Source organism: Curcuma longa, chromosome 1, assembly GCF_044706935.1.
Source record: "Curcuma longa cultivar G26 ecotype Majalengka, Jawa Barat chromosome 1, ITB_CL_G26_1.1, whole genome shotgun sequence".
Lineage (NCBI taxonomy): Eukaryota > Viridiplantae > Streptophyta > Magnoliopsida > Zingiberales > Zingiberaceae > Curcuma > Curcuma longa.
The window spans coordinates 12,692,878-12,707,052 of record NC_133861.1 but is presented as its reverse complement, the minus strand read 5'-3'; the positions used below and the strand labels follow the sequence as shown (position 1 = coordinate 12,707,052).

Genomic DNA, 14,175 nt, shown 5'->3' with positions numbered 1-14,175 from the left:
ACGGTTTGGAACCCGCTACGGCGTCTTGCTGCACAAGCGAAGCCGAGAAGACTAGGGCAACGGCGATGAGCCTGACACTGCTGCAGGGCTACTCCTCGGATGAACAAGAGGGCGACCTAACAACCTCTCCTGGTTCTTCTTCTTCACTCGGAGGCGACGGAGTCGAGCGAGAAGAGTACCACGAAGGAGAGGGCGACAGCGGTGAAGAAACCCTAAGGGAACGTTCCAAGCGGGGGAAGGTGAAGAAGCGGTCACTCGACGTAGCTATCGATCCGCCCGCCAATTCCTTCCTCCCTTCTGCGCTAGATGCATTCAACGAGGTAAATCACTTCGTTCTCATCGTTACACTTTAGCTCTCCATTTTAGTTGCTGTTCCGAGGTTGTGAGAATCTTGCCTTTCGTGTTTTCTTGGAATTTTGGAGATCACGAGACCTCCGGAATTCCTTAATAATTGTGCGGCTGCGCCCGAGGAGACTCGCGAGGCGCTTGGAGTGCTCGATCGGAAGGCTAGGAATAGGTCAGGGAGAGACAAAAAGGATCTGCCTGCCGGTGAGTATTCTCGGAACATTAGAATCTTTCAATCATCTATTTTCTTAGTAGATACTTGATGTTTCTTCTTTCTCGCCTTCTTTTCCTTTGGAGATAGTCGATTCAGTGCCCACATTTCATTTAGCGTTATATTGTTGTTACCTATACGATACTGCTTTGCAAAATATTTCTCACTTGCGATTAGTCTAAGTGAGCTTACTTGGTGGCTTTTGTGATAAATCTACATCGTAATCTTAACTATCGTCAAACGTTGTGTTGATCTCGTGCTCAATTGTGGGCAGGAAATGCGAGTATACTGCCTTTTAGTTAACTGAGTCTTCATTTATGATATTTCTTGATGGTGTACCTTATTTTAATTAATGTTATCCCTAACATCTATGGATTATATGATCAATTATGAAAGCTATCTTTTAATCTAAGGCTAACCCCTAAACCTTTTAGTTGCTCTTTAGCATTTTATGAACCACTTCAAAATCTAAGGCATTTAACCAAAGAGTAGGTTGGAGACATCCTATCTATCATTTGAGTAAGTACGTATAATTTCAAAGCCATCTAAATTCCTAAGGTATTTTAAGGTTGGTGAAGACACCTAAGGCATGCAATCTTGGCCCTCCTTATCCCCTTAAACATCCTCAAGCTGGTATCCGGTCCGATAGGAGACTGCAGTTATAGTGATCGCATCCAAGTGAGGGTGGCAATTTTAAGGAGACCCTCTGATGTAGCTGACCATCTAGGAAGCATGAATTATAAAGCGGATACTGAATAGATTTTCATCGGAGAACTTCAAAAGAAATATCAAATCTTTTCCAATTTCACAAGCATGTAAGAAACTGCATGATTGACTTAAGAAAACATCAATCATGTTATGTTGCAATTAACTATTGAACATGTGGGAACCCTCAAATTATAATTTGCAATATTATAGAATTAGAATTTGTAACAACATTTTGACATGCCATCAAAGACTCTCTCCTTAATCTGAAGCTTCATATTAAAGAGATAAATTCACATGGGATTCCCTGAATATCAAAGGGATACTTCAGACAAATTTATATTGGCATGCTATACCTTAAAAAATAAGTTTCTCAGACAGTTCAATGCATTCTTGGTTGACAATTCAAATTTAATTTTGTGCCATATTCAAATTTTGTACATGCCCAACTATGAAGAATTAATATTTGGATTTTAAAGCCTACCCTTTTGTGCATGGCATAACAAATATGTCTTGTTCAATTATATCAAGATCAAGGATAATTATGAATTCTTCCGTTCTCTTCTTTCTGTGCTCTTCTTTCTCCATTCTGTTGTGATTGCATTTCTTTTCATGTTACTTCTTTCTTCATTGTTGCATCCCATATTTTCATCCTTTATTTTGTTATTGAATCCCTTTATCCTGTCAAACATTTTCATCTTGTTTTTCTTTTTATTCTTTCATCTTGTTTCTCTCTATATTCTCATCTTTTTTATCTTTTTAGTTCTTTTTTGTTTCTTCTGCTATTGCCATTTTTTATTTTTGTTCCTCTTGCCTACATCAAGGCGAGGATATTCATAATGCTGTCATTGCCTACATCAAGGCGAGGATATTCATAATGCTCATTGTATTTAAGCATAGTAAATTTCAACTTAATTAATAATTAATTTGAAACACCGTAGATTTCATCTAGACAAGCCTACAAGTTTTCTAGACTAGAGTTTAGTTTGTGTACAATTTAATTGTGCTTGATTTTTGAGCCCTAATTTTTTCCCATAAATTATTTATGGGCATAAAAAACTCATCTCAACCAAGATGGCTCAATCAATATATTTTTCCCTTACAAGTATGAAACTTCCAACTTCAGATCCATGCCCAAATATAAAACTTCCAATGGATCCATGGCCAAATGAGAATTTTTGAAGGTTTCACTAGGCCCTAACAATCAACAAAATCAATGTTAAAACCTTGTGAGAATGAATCTTAATCTTGTTACTTGGAGGACAAGATTCATTTAGCAAAAATCCTATATAATTGAGATATATGGCTTATTGGTGTAGTAGATAGCTCAAGTATGTCGGACAAACTCAGGCCACAAAGATGTATGCAATCTATGTCTTGTTAACTATGTTGGACTTACAGTAGGGATGACAATTGGACCTGCCTCACCTCAACACAAATAGGATTAGAATATGATGAGAAATATAATCTCAAAACATGGTGAGATAGGGATGGGCCAAAATTTTAGCCCATTTTTACCTCTTGTTAACATTTATTTCTTTTGTTTGTTGCATTTACGTTTCCCTGCCTCACCCTATTGCCATTCCACCATTCTTATCTTGTTGAAGACTTCTTAATGGATGTTAGTGTTTTCTGGATTTTGATTTAATGTGAAGTGTATGATTAAAGCATCATATTTGTGTTTGAGTAATACTGTTGTGAAGGATTTTTAGCTTTCCACGATTAATGTGATAATAAATTTAATGTGCTCATATTATCTGTAACTCTCTCTTTTTGGACAATTTCGAAACTCACACTTCCATACATTTGCATACATCTTTGTTACATTCTTTTTCTGTGATTCTAAACCAGAATTTACGTTCCTTTTTTATATATCAGTATCATATATTGCTTTTGTCTTGTCTTGCCCTTAAAGATTCATTAGCCAGCAAGTGCCACCTATTTAAATAGTGACTTCTGTATAGTTGTGCTTCCATACATTCTTGATCTATTGGATGTATTGCTCGTCTTGTTGAAACATCACTGTGGCCCTCTCCAGAAGCACCAACAATTTATGTCCGTACCTTGCTTACTCTTCTATCCTTACAGTGCACAGATGGAGGAATAAGATACAAACCTCTTAGCTGGTATAAGTGCCTGTATTCTGTTTGAAATACCCAATTTGGCCATGTACGTACAATGTTTGTTAATAATTACTCTTAGCAAAAAAGCTATCAACTCTCTATGTTTTGGATTGTTCCGCATCTGAAAGATAAATCCTGTGTATAAAAAGTTAATTTAATAAAGTTGCTTTTTAGTCACTTGAGAATCAGATTTAACTAATAAGGTACTTTTGTAGTCCCCTGAAGGATCAGATTAAATATCTTACCATGGATGACTGTTTGACTTGGTGACAAAATATAGTATGATAGATGTGTGTTTGATACTTCAATTCGATTGTACATTTTCATGTCCAGTATTATTTTTTACTTTCTTTTACCTTTAACTCCATCTTGTTTCTCTATTTGCATTTACCCAAATCTGACATTTCAGGTGCTGTTGTTGAGGCCAAAGCTCAGCTAGTGGGGATTCGTGACCGAGTAAGAAATGATATAGAAGGAAGTTTTCCCAAATCAACTCCTGGGATAGTTCCTGCTAACAAGAGAATAATTTCTGCAACAAATCCTGACCCAAAAGATGCTGCAGAATTGTTAAGGTACTTTTTTGTTTTATAAGTCAATTGCAGTTAGAGAATCTAGCTCATGTCATTTTTTTGGATATGAAGTTAACTGTATGATGCAACTGCATGATTTTTCACATTCAGAATTAGCTGAAGGTTGTGTAATGAACTATATTATAGTGCATGACTCTTATTTTGTTTGATGAACCATAAAAAGAGGTCCTTTTGCTACCTGCCTAATACTATGCTCTTTCGTTTTTAGGGTATGTTTACAGTGTGGAGTTCCTAAAACATACTCTCATGCCCGTGGTATGGTGTGTCCGCTGTGCGGGGATCGTCCTTCTGCTGAACATACAAATGAACCAGACAAAAAGAAGGGATCAGTTATTAAGGACAAGGAGAAGATAAAGAGGATGAAAGGGCAATCAAGCCACGCCACTTGGAAGAGCGAGACAGAGATGCAACTGAGGCAGCAATATGATTAGAGGATGCTAGGTAATAGCTGTTATATTTGTAACCGTTTGCTTTCCTGCATCCCAATGCAGCTCATTGGACTCTGCATCCCAATGCAGAGCTTGATCTATACTCGGGTGTAGCTATTGCTGGTACTACTACAAAATTAAACTTGTCAAGAGTGAATTCGTTAAACTTGGGCTATCTGTTTCTAACGCCTCTCTCTATTCATCTTCAGTAAGCAAGTTTAGGGATCCAAGCAAGTAATTCTTTGCTAGCACATACAGGCGTACTAAAGAACTTCGAGCGATGGCTATCCTATATCCTGAATGCCACTTGAAGTCAGTAATTCTTGACAAGAAGGTTACTAGACTCCAGTCTCCACACTTCCGCCAGGATGAATGATGCTATAGGGACAGGACCCCACGATGATGAATCATAACATTTCGAAGGTTATAGTAAACATCAGCCTTCATACTGAAATGCAAGCTGATACACGAAGGATTTTTTTTTATCTGACGGCTGTTCATCTCCATGTTTAGAGTTTCTATAAAGAATGTCATTTGATGCCTTCTAATCAGCATTGACATTAAGACAAGCTCTCTATCCTCGCCTTCTATTTCTACTCGCCTCGTTCAGTCGTTCTTGGCGATACAATGAGGGACAAATTGCTTGAATTGTGGTTTTGTTAAAGGTAAAGTATGGATAGGAATGACAGTGTCACCGACCCTAATTGTATCCACGTCAATCCCATTGCAATTGTTCCATCCTGCTTAATAGGCAGAATGTGAGGGCGGAATAAAATTTTATGTTCTAAATCAGCTGCAATCATGATTTTCACCCAACTTAACTATTTACATTTCAAATTGAAATGTTTCAAACAACAATGACTACTTCTCTGTATATATATACTAAGGAGGGGAATAGGCTGCTGAAGAATTAATTATGATTCAAAAATTAATAAATTTGTATATAAAAATAAGAATTTTGTGGGAAAATAAAATGAACTGTATTTTGATAATTTTTATTCTTTTTAATAATTATTTTTATAGTCTTATTAGTGTCATTTATATTATCCTTTATCTCCACTCTCTTTTTAATATGCATTTTCTAGTTGCTGATTTATCTTTCTATTGTTAACATTTGAAACTATAGAGGTATTTCAATAAAATAAATAATAATAATAATAATAACAATGCCCCCTTGCCTATTAAAGAAATTATCGAAGGGCCTTCCCAAGTGGGATAGATAAATCACAGTTCTCATTGCCTCAGCCTCCCCTCAATCTTCCACTAATCCTAATCCACTCCCAGTCCACAGGAAGAGAGAGGGCAACCATGGCGAGAAGCAGCAGAGTCCACAGTTCTTCCCTCATCATCCTTCTCTTCCTCTGCTGTTTGATCACCGTTGTCACCTCCATCACCCCTTCCTTCCTTCATAAAGTAAGTACTCTTCCATCACATTTTCACCATCATACATCTTTTTCCAGATCTGGTTAAATTTCACTTACTTTGTCTCTGGGGCAAATGATCGGACAGGTCGTGCGCGATAGCAACGACGACTACAAGTGCGTGTACACTATCTACGTCCGGACGGGGTCGATCTGGAAGGGCGGCACGGACTCGGTCATCAGCCTTGCGATCGCCGGCGCAGACGGTTACGGCGTGCTGATCGAAGACCTGGAGTCGTGGGGCGGCCTTATGGGCCCCCGCCACGACTACTTCGAGCGCGGCAATCTCGACGTCTTCAGCGGCCGCGGCCCTTGCATGTCCTCCTGGCCGCCCTGCTGGATGAACCTCACCTCCGATGGCTCCGGCAGCGGCCACGGCTGGTACTGCAAGTACGTCGAGGTCACCACCACCGGGCCCCACATGGGATGCAGCAAGCAGGTCTTCACCGTCGAGCAGTGGCTCGCCCTCGACACCAGTCCGTACAGCCTCTACGCCACCCGCGATCTATGCTACGACGAGATCGCCATCGCGTCTGGGAAGGGGAGGCACGTGACGCATGGGCAGTGATGAACGGATCAGGATCCACCGCTTCGATGGGCCCCTCTCTTCGACCTTGTCATCGCCCGTCTTTTCCTGCTTCTGGGCCCTTTTGTTTTGATGTATCGTGTCGTAGTCTACTAAAGTTTGAATAAAACGGACGGTGTCTGTGTTGGTCATGTTGAATTTATGCTTCATAAAACGTTGAAGGCCGGTGATGAAATTTCTTTGTTCCTGCTTGTTTGAGATCGCGATTTGATGAGTTGACGATATTGAGGTGGAGATATCAAAAGCTTTGATGATGAAAAAAATATTTACGTTCTCTGCAACACTTAATCAAGATTAAAATGGATGTCGTAGTTGGACTTGACGTGGTTTTGGAGAAAGGTTTAGAGCAATGCAATGGTAGAAAGATTTGAATGTATGCATTCACATATCTACACCTACGAAAATAGAAATCTTTTAAAGGGTAAAGGGTTGTATGCATTTGTCCATGTTTTTTTTTTTAAGAAAACGATTATGTTGTTCACGTCCTTAGGAAGAAATAGTTATGTCGCTTGCGTCTTCCAAGAAAAACGGCTACATTACCTATGTTCTTCAAAGAGAATCATACGTTTGAAGAATCATACGATAAGTCATGTAGGATGTGGATCCCAACCAACAGTGATCAAGTTGACGTCTAGCGAAACTAAGTTAGCAAAGTCGGGTGATTGAACTAAGGGAATATGCAAAGATGATCGAGAATAATGGAAACGAAAGAAACAGCTAGCGCTCGACTATTGTTGGCTTCTTTACAAATAAGACTAGCGTCATTGGAAACTTAAACCCAATAGCAAGGAGGCGAAGATGGCCGGGGATGATGATGAAGAAGACAAAAATATAGCAAAGTAGTTCATTTCATGCTTGTCTAGCCTTTTTGATGTGCAGTAATACTATATGTTGTTGTGATAATGAGTCCTCATAGTAGAAATTGCCCTCGCTGGATCTAAGCTCTTTGGGCAAGTGGCTGTGCAGTTCTTGATCGTCCTGCATCTGTACATCTTGTACTCGTCCTCTGTTAGCGCCTGTATCCTCTCCTTCGTGAAGTCGTCGCGGCTTAATCCATCAACAAATTATACATAAGCGAGAACAAGCACATAGAGAGAGATTTGTCAGGCTGGATGAGTAGTAACGTTTTGATTAATTTGTCACCTGTCTGCAACCCATCGACAAGCATGAATCAGCACAGCAGGTCCCAAGAACGCTTCCGAGTTCCAGCAGTAGGCAGGGCACGCCGCGCTGCAGCATGCGCAGAGGATGCACTCGTACAGCCCGTCAAGCTTCTTCCGGTCGCTGGGGGATTGCAAGTACTCTCTTCCCTCCGCCGGCGACGGTTTCTTCAGCTTCAGCCAGGGTTCAATTAGCCTGTACACGTCGTCCAAAGCAGAGTTAAAAGCTAGAAATTAAAAAGAACCACACTCATATCATCTGTTAATTCATACTTGTGTTGGTGGTAGAAATTGGTGAGATCGACAACGAGATCCTTGACCACGAACATATGAGGAAGAGGAGTGATCATGGTGGCCTTCGAGGTGTCGGCGTCGACTGGCTTCAGGCAAGCCACAGTGTTATTTCCATCAATGTTCATGGAGCAGGAGCCACAGATTCCTTCTCTGCAGGACCTCCTGTAGCACAGGGTCGAGTCCTGCTCCGCTTTAATCTTTTGAAGCACATCTAACACCTGTTTCAAATCAACATTAGCGTTGTATCGTCCTGTTATATTATGATTATTTCTTGAAATAATTGAGTACCATTGGGCCACAAGTGCTGAGATCGACGAAGAAGGATTGGAGGAATGGCTTTCTGTGGGGTTGTTCCGGGTTCCACCTGTAGATCTCGAACTTCTTGGTCTTCGTCGGTGCCTTCTCTGGCACCGCGGCGGAGAGCTTGGCGGCCTGCGCGGCGTGCTCCCGAGCCTTGGGGTGGTCCTTCAGAGCGGGGAAGTTTTTGTCGAGTCGCTTCTCATCTCCTTTGAGGAAGGTTGCCACCTTGGCGCCTCCGTCTTTGATCCACTTCATCCAGATCCCTCGTTTCTTAAACATTTTGGGTGCGCCGGAAATCTTGCTCCGCTTACTGAGGATTTAGGATGCGGCAGCCGCCAGCCAACGGAGTGAAGTCGGTGAGGCGGCGCGAGTGCAGGGACTAGTGGCACGTATATTGGAATTTGGACAGATGGCGAGCATTGGATGTTTCAAATCAAAGAACAACACAAATTTAAAAAATAAACAAGCGACTCCGCTGGGGATCGAACCCAGAATCTCTGGTTCCGTAGACCAGCGCCTTATCCATTGGGCCACGGAGTCGTTGTGATAAATTCTTAAATTATTATTTAATATTAGGTTCTTTCCTGTTGGGGATCGAACACTTGCTTTGTTGTCACACTGTGTCCGTCTTCGTGCCTTGGTGGTAGGATAAAGTGTCATACCAATAGCGCACTTCAGTGCACTTGGATTGTGATGTTTTTGAATAGGCGATTCCTAGATGAGTGCCTCAGGTGGTAAATACCGTGAGCTACTTTCTGATCTTTCTAATGTCGACGATAGGAGAGGCAGATAGATGAGTGCAGATAAATTGAAGAATGTTAAATCATAATTTTCTGTCCGAGGAAGAAGCAAGGAAGCACAACAGAAACAGAGGAAACATCACAGGCCAACTTTCACAAGCATATTTATAGTTCTCATTGATTAGTCGCTGAACTTAATGCTTGAACTACTTCAAATCATTACAATGGTTAATCATGAAATCATAAATTTCTTCCTAATTATCTTTATCAAACCTGTTACTTTATCTCGGCTAATCAATTCAGATTATTATCTTTTCGAAGCAAAATGTTGTTTTGTTGTTTTTCCTTGGTTTCCCATTTTCAGTGAAATTGTGAGGTGATTGCTATTCTTTTTCCAAAAGCTAGTTCTCAGGATTTTGTTCCATGGTGTATGTTCTGTGGTTCTTTTACTGGATGTGTCATTGTTGTTTTCCTACCATAATTTCCCTGTTTCATCTGTTCAGGTGATCTTTGAAGCCCAAGTCTGTCCAATTAAACATAATTTTTTCTCATGTTTATTCAAAATATTTATGAAGAGGATCCATTCATGATTTGCTTTTATTTCCTATGTCATTGCATAAGGCCAAACAAGGCCGTATTGAATCTGTTTCAGTATCCAACATATGTTTCAGTATTGAATATGTCAGAGAAGATACCAACGATTTGGTAGTCGTATATCTCATTGGAAAATCGATGATAACGAAAATTAAAAATTTAGCAAGTCTTTATTGACTAGTAACTAAACAAGATAAAGATAATTTATTATAGGAGTTGGTTTGATGAGAACCCCACAACTTTTAATTATCTTTCTTTCGAGGCAAATAACAAGATCGTTCTTAACTTGAGTTTGATAGTTGAAAAACACGAATCGATAAGGATGCTCCTGTAAATTAATATCCATCATTAGATTCATTTGCACAGGTCAATTCTCTACCTAACCTCCCATTTTCTGCCTGAACCTCGGCCCGTAAAAACTAACTCGATGACAGTGTTGTAGGTTGGAATTGTACGTGTGCTTGACTTTTTGCATGCTTGTTCAGGAAGAACAAATTAATCACTCTAATTGCATATTGTCTGCCATTCAAAGTACATACATACTCATTAGTATGAACTTAATGCTTAATTTCTGCTCTACCAAGGAAATTTGTATTTACTATAGTGAATAGAACTTGAATTTACTTTACTATAATGATGTAGCTTTATCTACTCTGGTTATGAAATAAACATAATCTCAATTCTCTGCTTAGATAAATAAAGTATGCTTTCACTTTTGTTTGACAAATCTCTTTTACTAATTCTTTGGAAAACCAAAGCACAAGAAACCAACACGGTTTAAACAAATTTGTATGTAATTTATGCAACTGGTTAATTGGAGTTGTTTTTTATAACTATTAAAGTTGAATTATCCAGCCTTTAGATTTTCATTACCCTTGTTCTGTGAAAGCCACGCTTATAAACCAAAGCTGAATTATCCATCCGTTATGACTCTGCTATTCAGCTCCTAGCCATGGTTTCCTTCTTTCAGCCACCAACTTTGCCATGTTTGCTGCCATGCAATTACGGCAGTGTGGTCTAAATATTTGTTATATAACTAGTGACATGGGATACTTACTCTAATCTACAACCCATGGACAGTGATCAGGTAGTGTGATGTTTCTTATATTATTTAAAATACTCTCGTTCACATATTTATATTTTTGTGAAAGATTTTCTCAGAAACCACAATCAAGTCATATAATAACTTATTATCCAACTAAGCATGCGGACTTAGTCAAGTAATAGGGGTCATATCTATCGGTCTATTCCTTGTAAGAAAAGATATAGGCTCCAACTGCTGATTAACTTTATCTTTGAATTGGTTCGTTCCAACTGCTAATTAACTTTATCTTTGAATTTTCAAGTGTTACTGTATTATGTTTCTGAATGGTGATTGGCATGTCAGACCTCTCTAGCTGAAAGAATGATTGGTCGGCTCGGTAGACTACTTAAATGTATAAATTTTATGACTTCAGATTTTTTTTAACAGAGTATGAACACTTGAACATATGTAATCTACTTCTTCCTGAATTTGTATTTTGTCTGAAATTGAAAATGACTAGTCTTTTTCATTTCATTCCGAGAACTCGATCGTTGCTAAGCCTACCTCTAGTAGGATAGTTGGTTTCTTACTTCTCCAGCGCTTGCAGTTGAAACTCTCTCTTGTATGATTAATGTGCCAGATTTTCTATAACCATGTTGAAAGATAATTTGTTTTGTCTGAAAAAAACAAAGTTACAATATAATATCCCTGGCTCCTTCTGAACGTGCATGAACTTAAGTATGAGCTGGATTCACTGTATGTCCTTGTGGATTCACAGTCGTGCATTTATTGTTATTCTGTTTCTGGTCTACCTTCAAGGTCGACTGTTATACTAATAAAAAATTGTGAAGTAGTTATATGATAATGTAATGTTGCTGATGCAAGGAAGAAAAAGCTATTTTAGTTCCAGTAGAATAAGTAATCAATCATTAGTACAGATAAAAGCCAAGTACGTAGAAAATAGCAGCAGCTACAGAATTTGCGGAATAAGTATTTATATATGTATGCATATGTGACTTTATACATTTACAGGTATCAAGAACCAATTTAGCAGCCATTAATGGTTGCATTGTATGCAAACATCTGAACATCCAAACCCTCCCAGGAAAACTAGACACTGAAGATTACGCGCGATGAATCATCAAGCAAATTCAGCCATGAATTGTTCATCGATGAAAAGTTCAGGCCAGAAGGAGTGGGTCTCATTCTCATTAGAGCTAGAAATGCTGCAAGCATTCTCCTGGTGAGCAACTGATGCATCAGCGAGAGGAGGAAGAGATGCATTAGGAGAAACGTACTGTGTTCTGTTTTCTCCCTGGCTAAACCCCACAGCCGTGGTATAGCACTCAATGTTCTCCTGGCTTGTAGGTGGCTCAAACAAGACGGATGAAAAGTGGTCAAGCTGTTTGTGGCTGTTGATATTCTGAAGACCAGAAGACTGCATGGGCAAAGTCATCTGAGAGCTAAGCAGGCTCGTGGTCTCCAAGTCAGCAGCTGCGGACGTGGTGCCGAGACCACTGGGATTGGAACTATTTGTCATGGTGCTTGCGGATTGCAACAGGTATTGGAGGCACTGCAGCTTCGCGGCCTGATCTGCATCAGCTTGGAGGCGTGCAGCGTTGTCGTCCCATGGCCGACCATTGAGCAATTCATGGAGATTAGCAAGGGCAATCAGCTGAGGGAGAGCTGAGAAAAAGTCAGTCCTTGGCTGGTGAGTCATGGGATCGAACCCCATTTGGATGAGCTTCTTCTTCAGGTGGGTGTTCCAAAAGTTCTTGATCTCATTATCGGTACGTCCAGGGAGGTGCGTGGCAATGGCGGACCACCTGAACGGATCAAATTCAGATAGTGGACCAAATACGAAATGCATACACGGGGTTAGCCAAGCTAGAGAGGAATATAATTGGTATGGTTCAGTAAAGTTAGTACTTGTTGCCTAGGATGGAGTGCAGGTTGAGGATGGTTTGCTCTTCTTCCTGGGAGAATTTGCCTCTCTTGATGTCTGGCCTCAAGTAGTTGGTCCATCTCAGCCTGCAGCTCTTTCCACATCTATTCAGTCCTGTATAATATCTCGATAAGAAGGATGAAATCCAGACTGCCATAGACGCATATAAACATGTAATTAATTAAGAAATGAATTGTCACCAGCAAGTTTTGGGAGGGCTCTCCAGCTTCCATGGCCATGCTTCTGAATGCACTGGATTAGCTTCTGGTCCTCCTCGGGCGTCCAAGGTCCTTTCTTGAGGCCATTCTCATCACAGCAGGGCGATCTCCCCATCGAAGGAATTGAATCAAGCTGGGTGATGGAGGTAGGGGGAGTAGCTAGCCGAGGACTAGTACTGATCCTTGGTTACTCCACTTTCTTACCAGAGTTGCAGAAGAGCTTATTTATAAACACTAGCTCTATCGTTTGGTCGCTCTTCTCTATTAAAATATTCGTATGACTTTGGAGCATGCCACTTGCCATGCATGGGGCTCCCCTAAAATATATAGCTTTAGAAAAGGATGGTTAATTAGGGCACAAGTATTCTTTTCTACTTGGCTTGAAGGATAGATTAATGTGTATTTTTTTTTCTTGTTATCATCGATGTGAGAAAATAGAGCTTCATTGCATGTTCCTGTCTCATGTTTCATAATTCAAGAGCCTAAAATCCAAGAATTTGCATGTACGGGGCACCAACTAAAGCTTCTCGACGTCACAAATTTTCCCCATGCACGCAATATAGAGCATGAAGCCAAAGGAACCATGGTCACCTTTCACCCACCTTGATTTTTGCTTTAACTTTTACTAGGACTAGTCACTCTCATTCGTTATTGCTTGCGTGACATAGGACTTCTTAGTAAATCTGACTCAAATAAAAGTGATGCTAGGTAGCAGCCGGGGAGATTTCATTTACTATATAGTCAATTGAATAATTAATGTATGTTTCATCAATCACATACAACTAGCTAGTAGCAGTTCATCGCAGGAACTCAACAGTCTGATCTACCCTTACCAACTATGTAAGCTTGGAAATGGAAGTCAAAATGACAGGTCACACGTGCTATATTTATATTAAGATGAATCCCGATCTGATTAAATTTAGCTAGCACGTGTAATATAGTTATAGGGCATGCCTTATACTTGTTCCATCTACCTAGTGCATCAACTTTGATCGTGTGACGATATATTGAAGCTAAGGGTCAGAGAAATTAAAGAGTCCACACATTTTTACATGTTAATTAGCCATGGAGTTTATATGGCCAACTCCAAGAATCTCCTCTACCTCTTCTTTAAACCATTCTCTTAAGCGCTGACACTGTTTTCCAGCATCACAAGTTAGAACAGAACACAGCATAAGTTAGTACAACAGCCATCCCCACTTCTATATCTTTAATCATGCAAACAAAACATCTAATCGAAGACACTGTCTAGAAACTGCATAGATTTTCTAAAGTATGAGAGGTAATAATTATTCTAAATAAACAAACGAAAGTCGCCCCAGAAACACTGGGTGAATTATAAATATAGGTTAGGAAGCTGTTCGTGTGTAATTTTGTTTGAAACCAAAGGTTAATTAGTTGCATCGGCAAATTTCAAAGACCAACTAAACCTACAAACAAATTAATATTGGAGGTGACATCACTGTGATTGATGGATCCTTGCAATGAAAA

The 14,175-nt window shown here is 39.8% G+C and overlaps 4 protein-coding genes and 1 non-coding gene across 7 annotated transcripts; 2 read left to right on the top strand and 3 right to left on the bottom strand.

Moving 5' to 3' along the window:
* Positions 1–5,191, top strand: LOC141821197 (uncharacterized). Of its 3 annotated transcripts, none has more exons than XR_012601204.1 (5): positions 1–320; positions 423–549; positions 3,794–3,956; positions 4,183–4,525; positions 4,612–5,191. XR_012601204.1 is itself a non-coding variant. In XM_074708602.1 (5 exons), the coding sequence occupies exons 1-4, from the start codon at positions 66–68 to the stop codon at positions 4,403–4,405; spliced, it is 768 nt and encodes a 255-aa protein (XP_074564703.1). In that variant the 5' UTR covers positions 1–65; the 3' UTR covers positions 4,406–4,415; positions 4,612–5,191. The 3 variants fall into 3 exon arrangements, 2 of the variants coding, with proteins under 2 accessions (XP_074564703.1, XP_074564692.1); XM_074708602.1 differs by having other exon boundaries at positions 4,183–4,415; XM_074708591.1 differs by lacking the exon at positions 4,612–5,191 and having other exon boundaries at positions 4,183–4,568.
* A 436-nt stretch (positions 5,192–5,627) lies between these two features.
* LOC141822291 (PLAT domain-containing protein 3-like) lies at positions 5,628–6,607 on the top strand. Its single transcript, XM_074709736.1, has 2 exons — positions 5,628–5,815; positions 5,912–6,607. Exons 1-2 carry the CDS (start codon positions 5,711–5,713, stop codon positions 6,389–6,391), a joined length of 585 nt encoding a protein of 194 aa, XP_074565837.1. The 5' UTR covers positions 5,628–5,710; the 3' UTR covers positions 6,392–6,607.
* Positions 6,608–7,293: 686 nt separating this feature from the next.
* Positions 7,294–8,418, bottom strand: LOC141824425 (succinate dehydrogenase [ubiquinone] iron-sulfur subunit 2, mitochondrial). Its single transcript, XM_074711712.1, has 4 exons — positions 8,152–8,418; positions 7,843–8,081; positions 7,553–7,765; positions 7,294–7,456 (listed from the first exon to the last, which is right to left on the bottom strand). The coding sequence occupies exons 1-4, from the start codon at positions 8,416–8,418 to the stop codon at positions 7,294–7,296; spliced, it is 882 nt and encodes a 293-aa protein (XP_074567813.1).
* A 212-nt stretch (positions 8,419–8,630) lies between these two features.
* Positions 8,631–8,703, bottom strand: TRNAR-ACG (transfer RNA arginine (anticodon ACG)). Its single transcript has one exon. It is a non-coding gene; the product is annotated as a tRNA-Arg (tRNA).
* A 2,785-nt stretch (positions 8,704–11,488) lies between these two features.
* On the bottom strand, positions 11,489–12,864 carry LOC141822282 (transcription factor MYB93-like). The gene is made up of 3 exons (XM_074709724.1): positions 12,667–12,864; positions 12,451–12,580; positions 11,489–12,347 (listed from the first exon to the last, which is right to left on the bottom strand). Exons 1-3 carry the CDS (start codon positions 12,797–12,799, stop codon positions 11,663–11,665), a joined length of 948 nt encoding a protein of 315 aa, XP_074565825.1. The 5' UTR covers positions 12,800–12,864; the 3' UTR covers positions 11,489–11,662.
* Positions 12,865–14,175: the final 1,311 nt, after the last annotated feature.

Coding starts and splice junctions, on each gene's coding strand:
- LOC141822291 (XM_074709736.1), top strand. CDS start 5,711: ATGGCGAGAAGCAGCAGAGTCCACAGTTCTTCCCTCATCATCCTTCTC. Junction 5,816..5,911: donor CCCCTTCCTTCCTTCATAAA/GTAAGTACTCTT, acceptor ATGATCGGACAG/GTCGTGCGCGATAGCAACGA.
- LOC141824425 (XM_074711712.1), bottom strand. CDS start 8,418: ATGAAGTGGATCAAAGACGGAGGCGCCAAGGTGGCAACCTTCCTCAAA. Junction 8,082..8,151: donor TCAGCACTTGTGGCCCAATG/GTACTCAATTAT, acceptor GATTTGAAACAG/GTGTTAGATGTGCTTCAAAA. Junction 7,457..7,552: donor TGTCGATGGGTTGCAGACAG/GTGACAAATTAA, acceptor TGATGGATTAAG/CCGCGACGACTTCACGAAGG.
- LOC141822282 (XM_074709724.1), bottom strand. CDS start 12,799: ATGGGGAGATCGCCCTGCTGTGATGAGAATGGCCTCAAGAAAGGACCT. Junction 12,581..12,666: donor AGCCCTCCCAAAACTTGCTG/GTGACAATTCAT, acceptor GATATTATACAG/GACTGAATAGATGTGGAAAG. Junction 12,348..12,450: donor CACTCCATCCTAGGCAACAA/GTACTAACTTTA, acceptor TGATCCGTTCAG/GTGGTCCGCCATTGCCACGC.
- LOC141821197 (XM_074708602.1), top strand. CDS start 66: ATGAGCCTGACACTGCTGCAGGGCTACTCCTCGGATGAACAAGAGGGC. Junction 550..3,793: donor CAAAAAGGATCTGCCTGCCG/GTGAGTATTCTC, acceptor CTGACATTTCAG/GTGCTGTTGTTGAGGCCAAA. Junction 3,957..4,182: donor GATGCTGCAGAATTGTTAAG/GTACTTTTTTGT, acceptor TTTCGTTTTTAG/GGTATGTTTACAGTGTGGAG.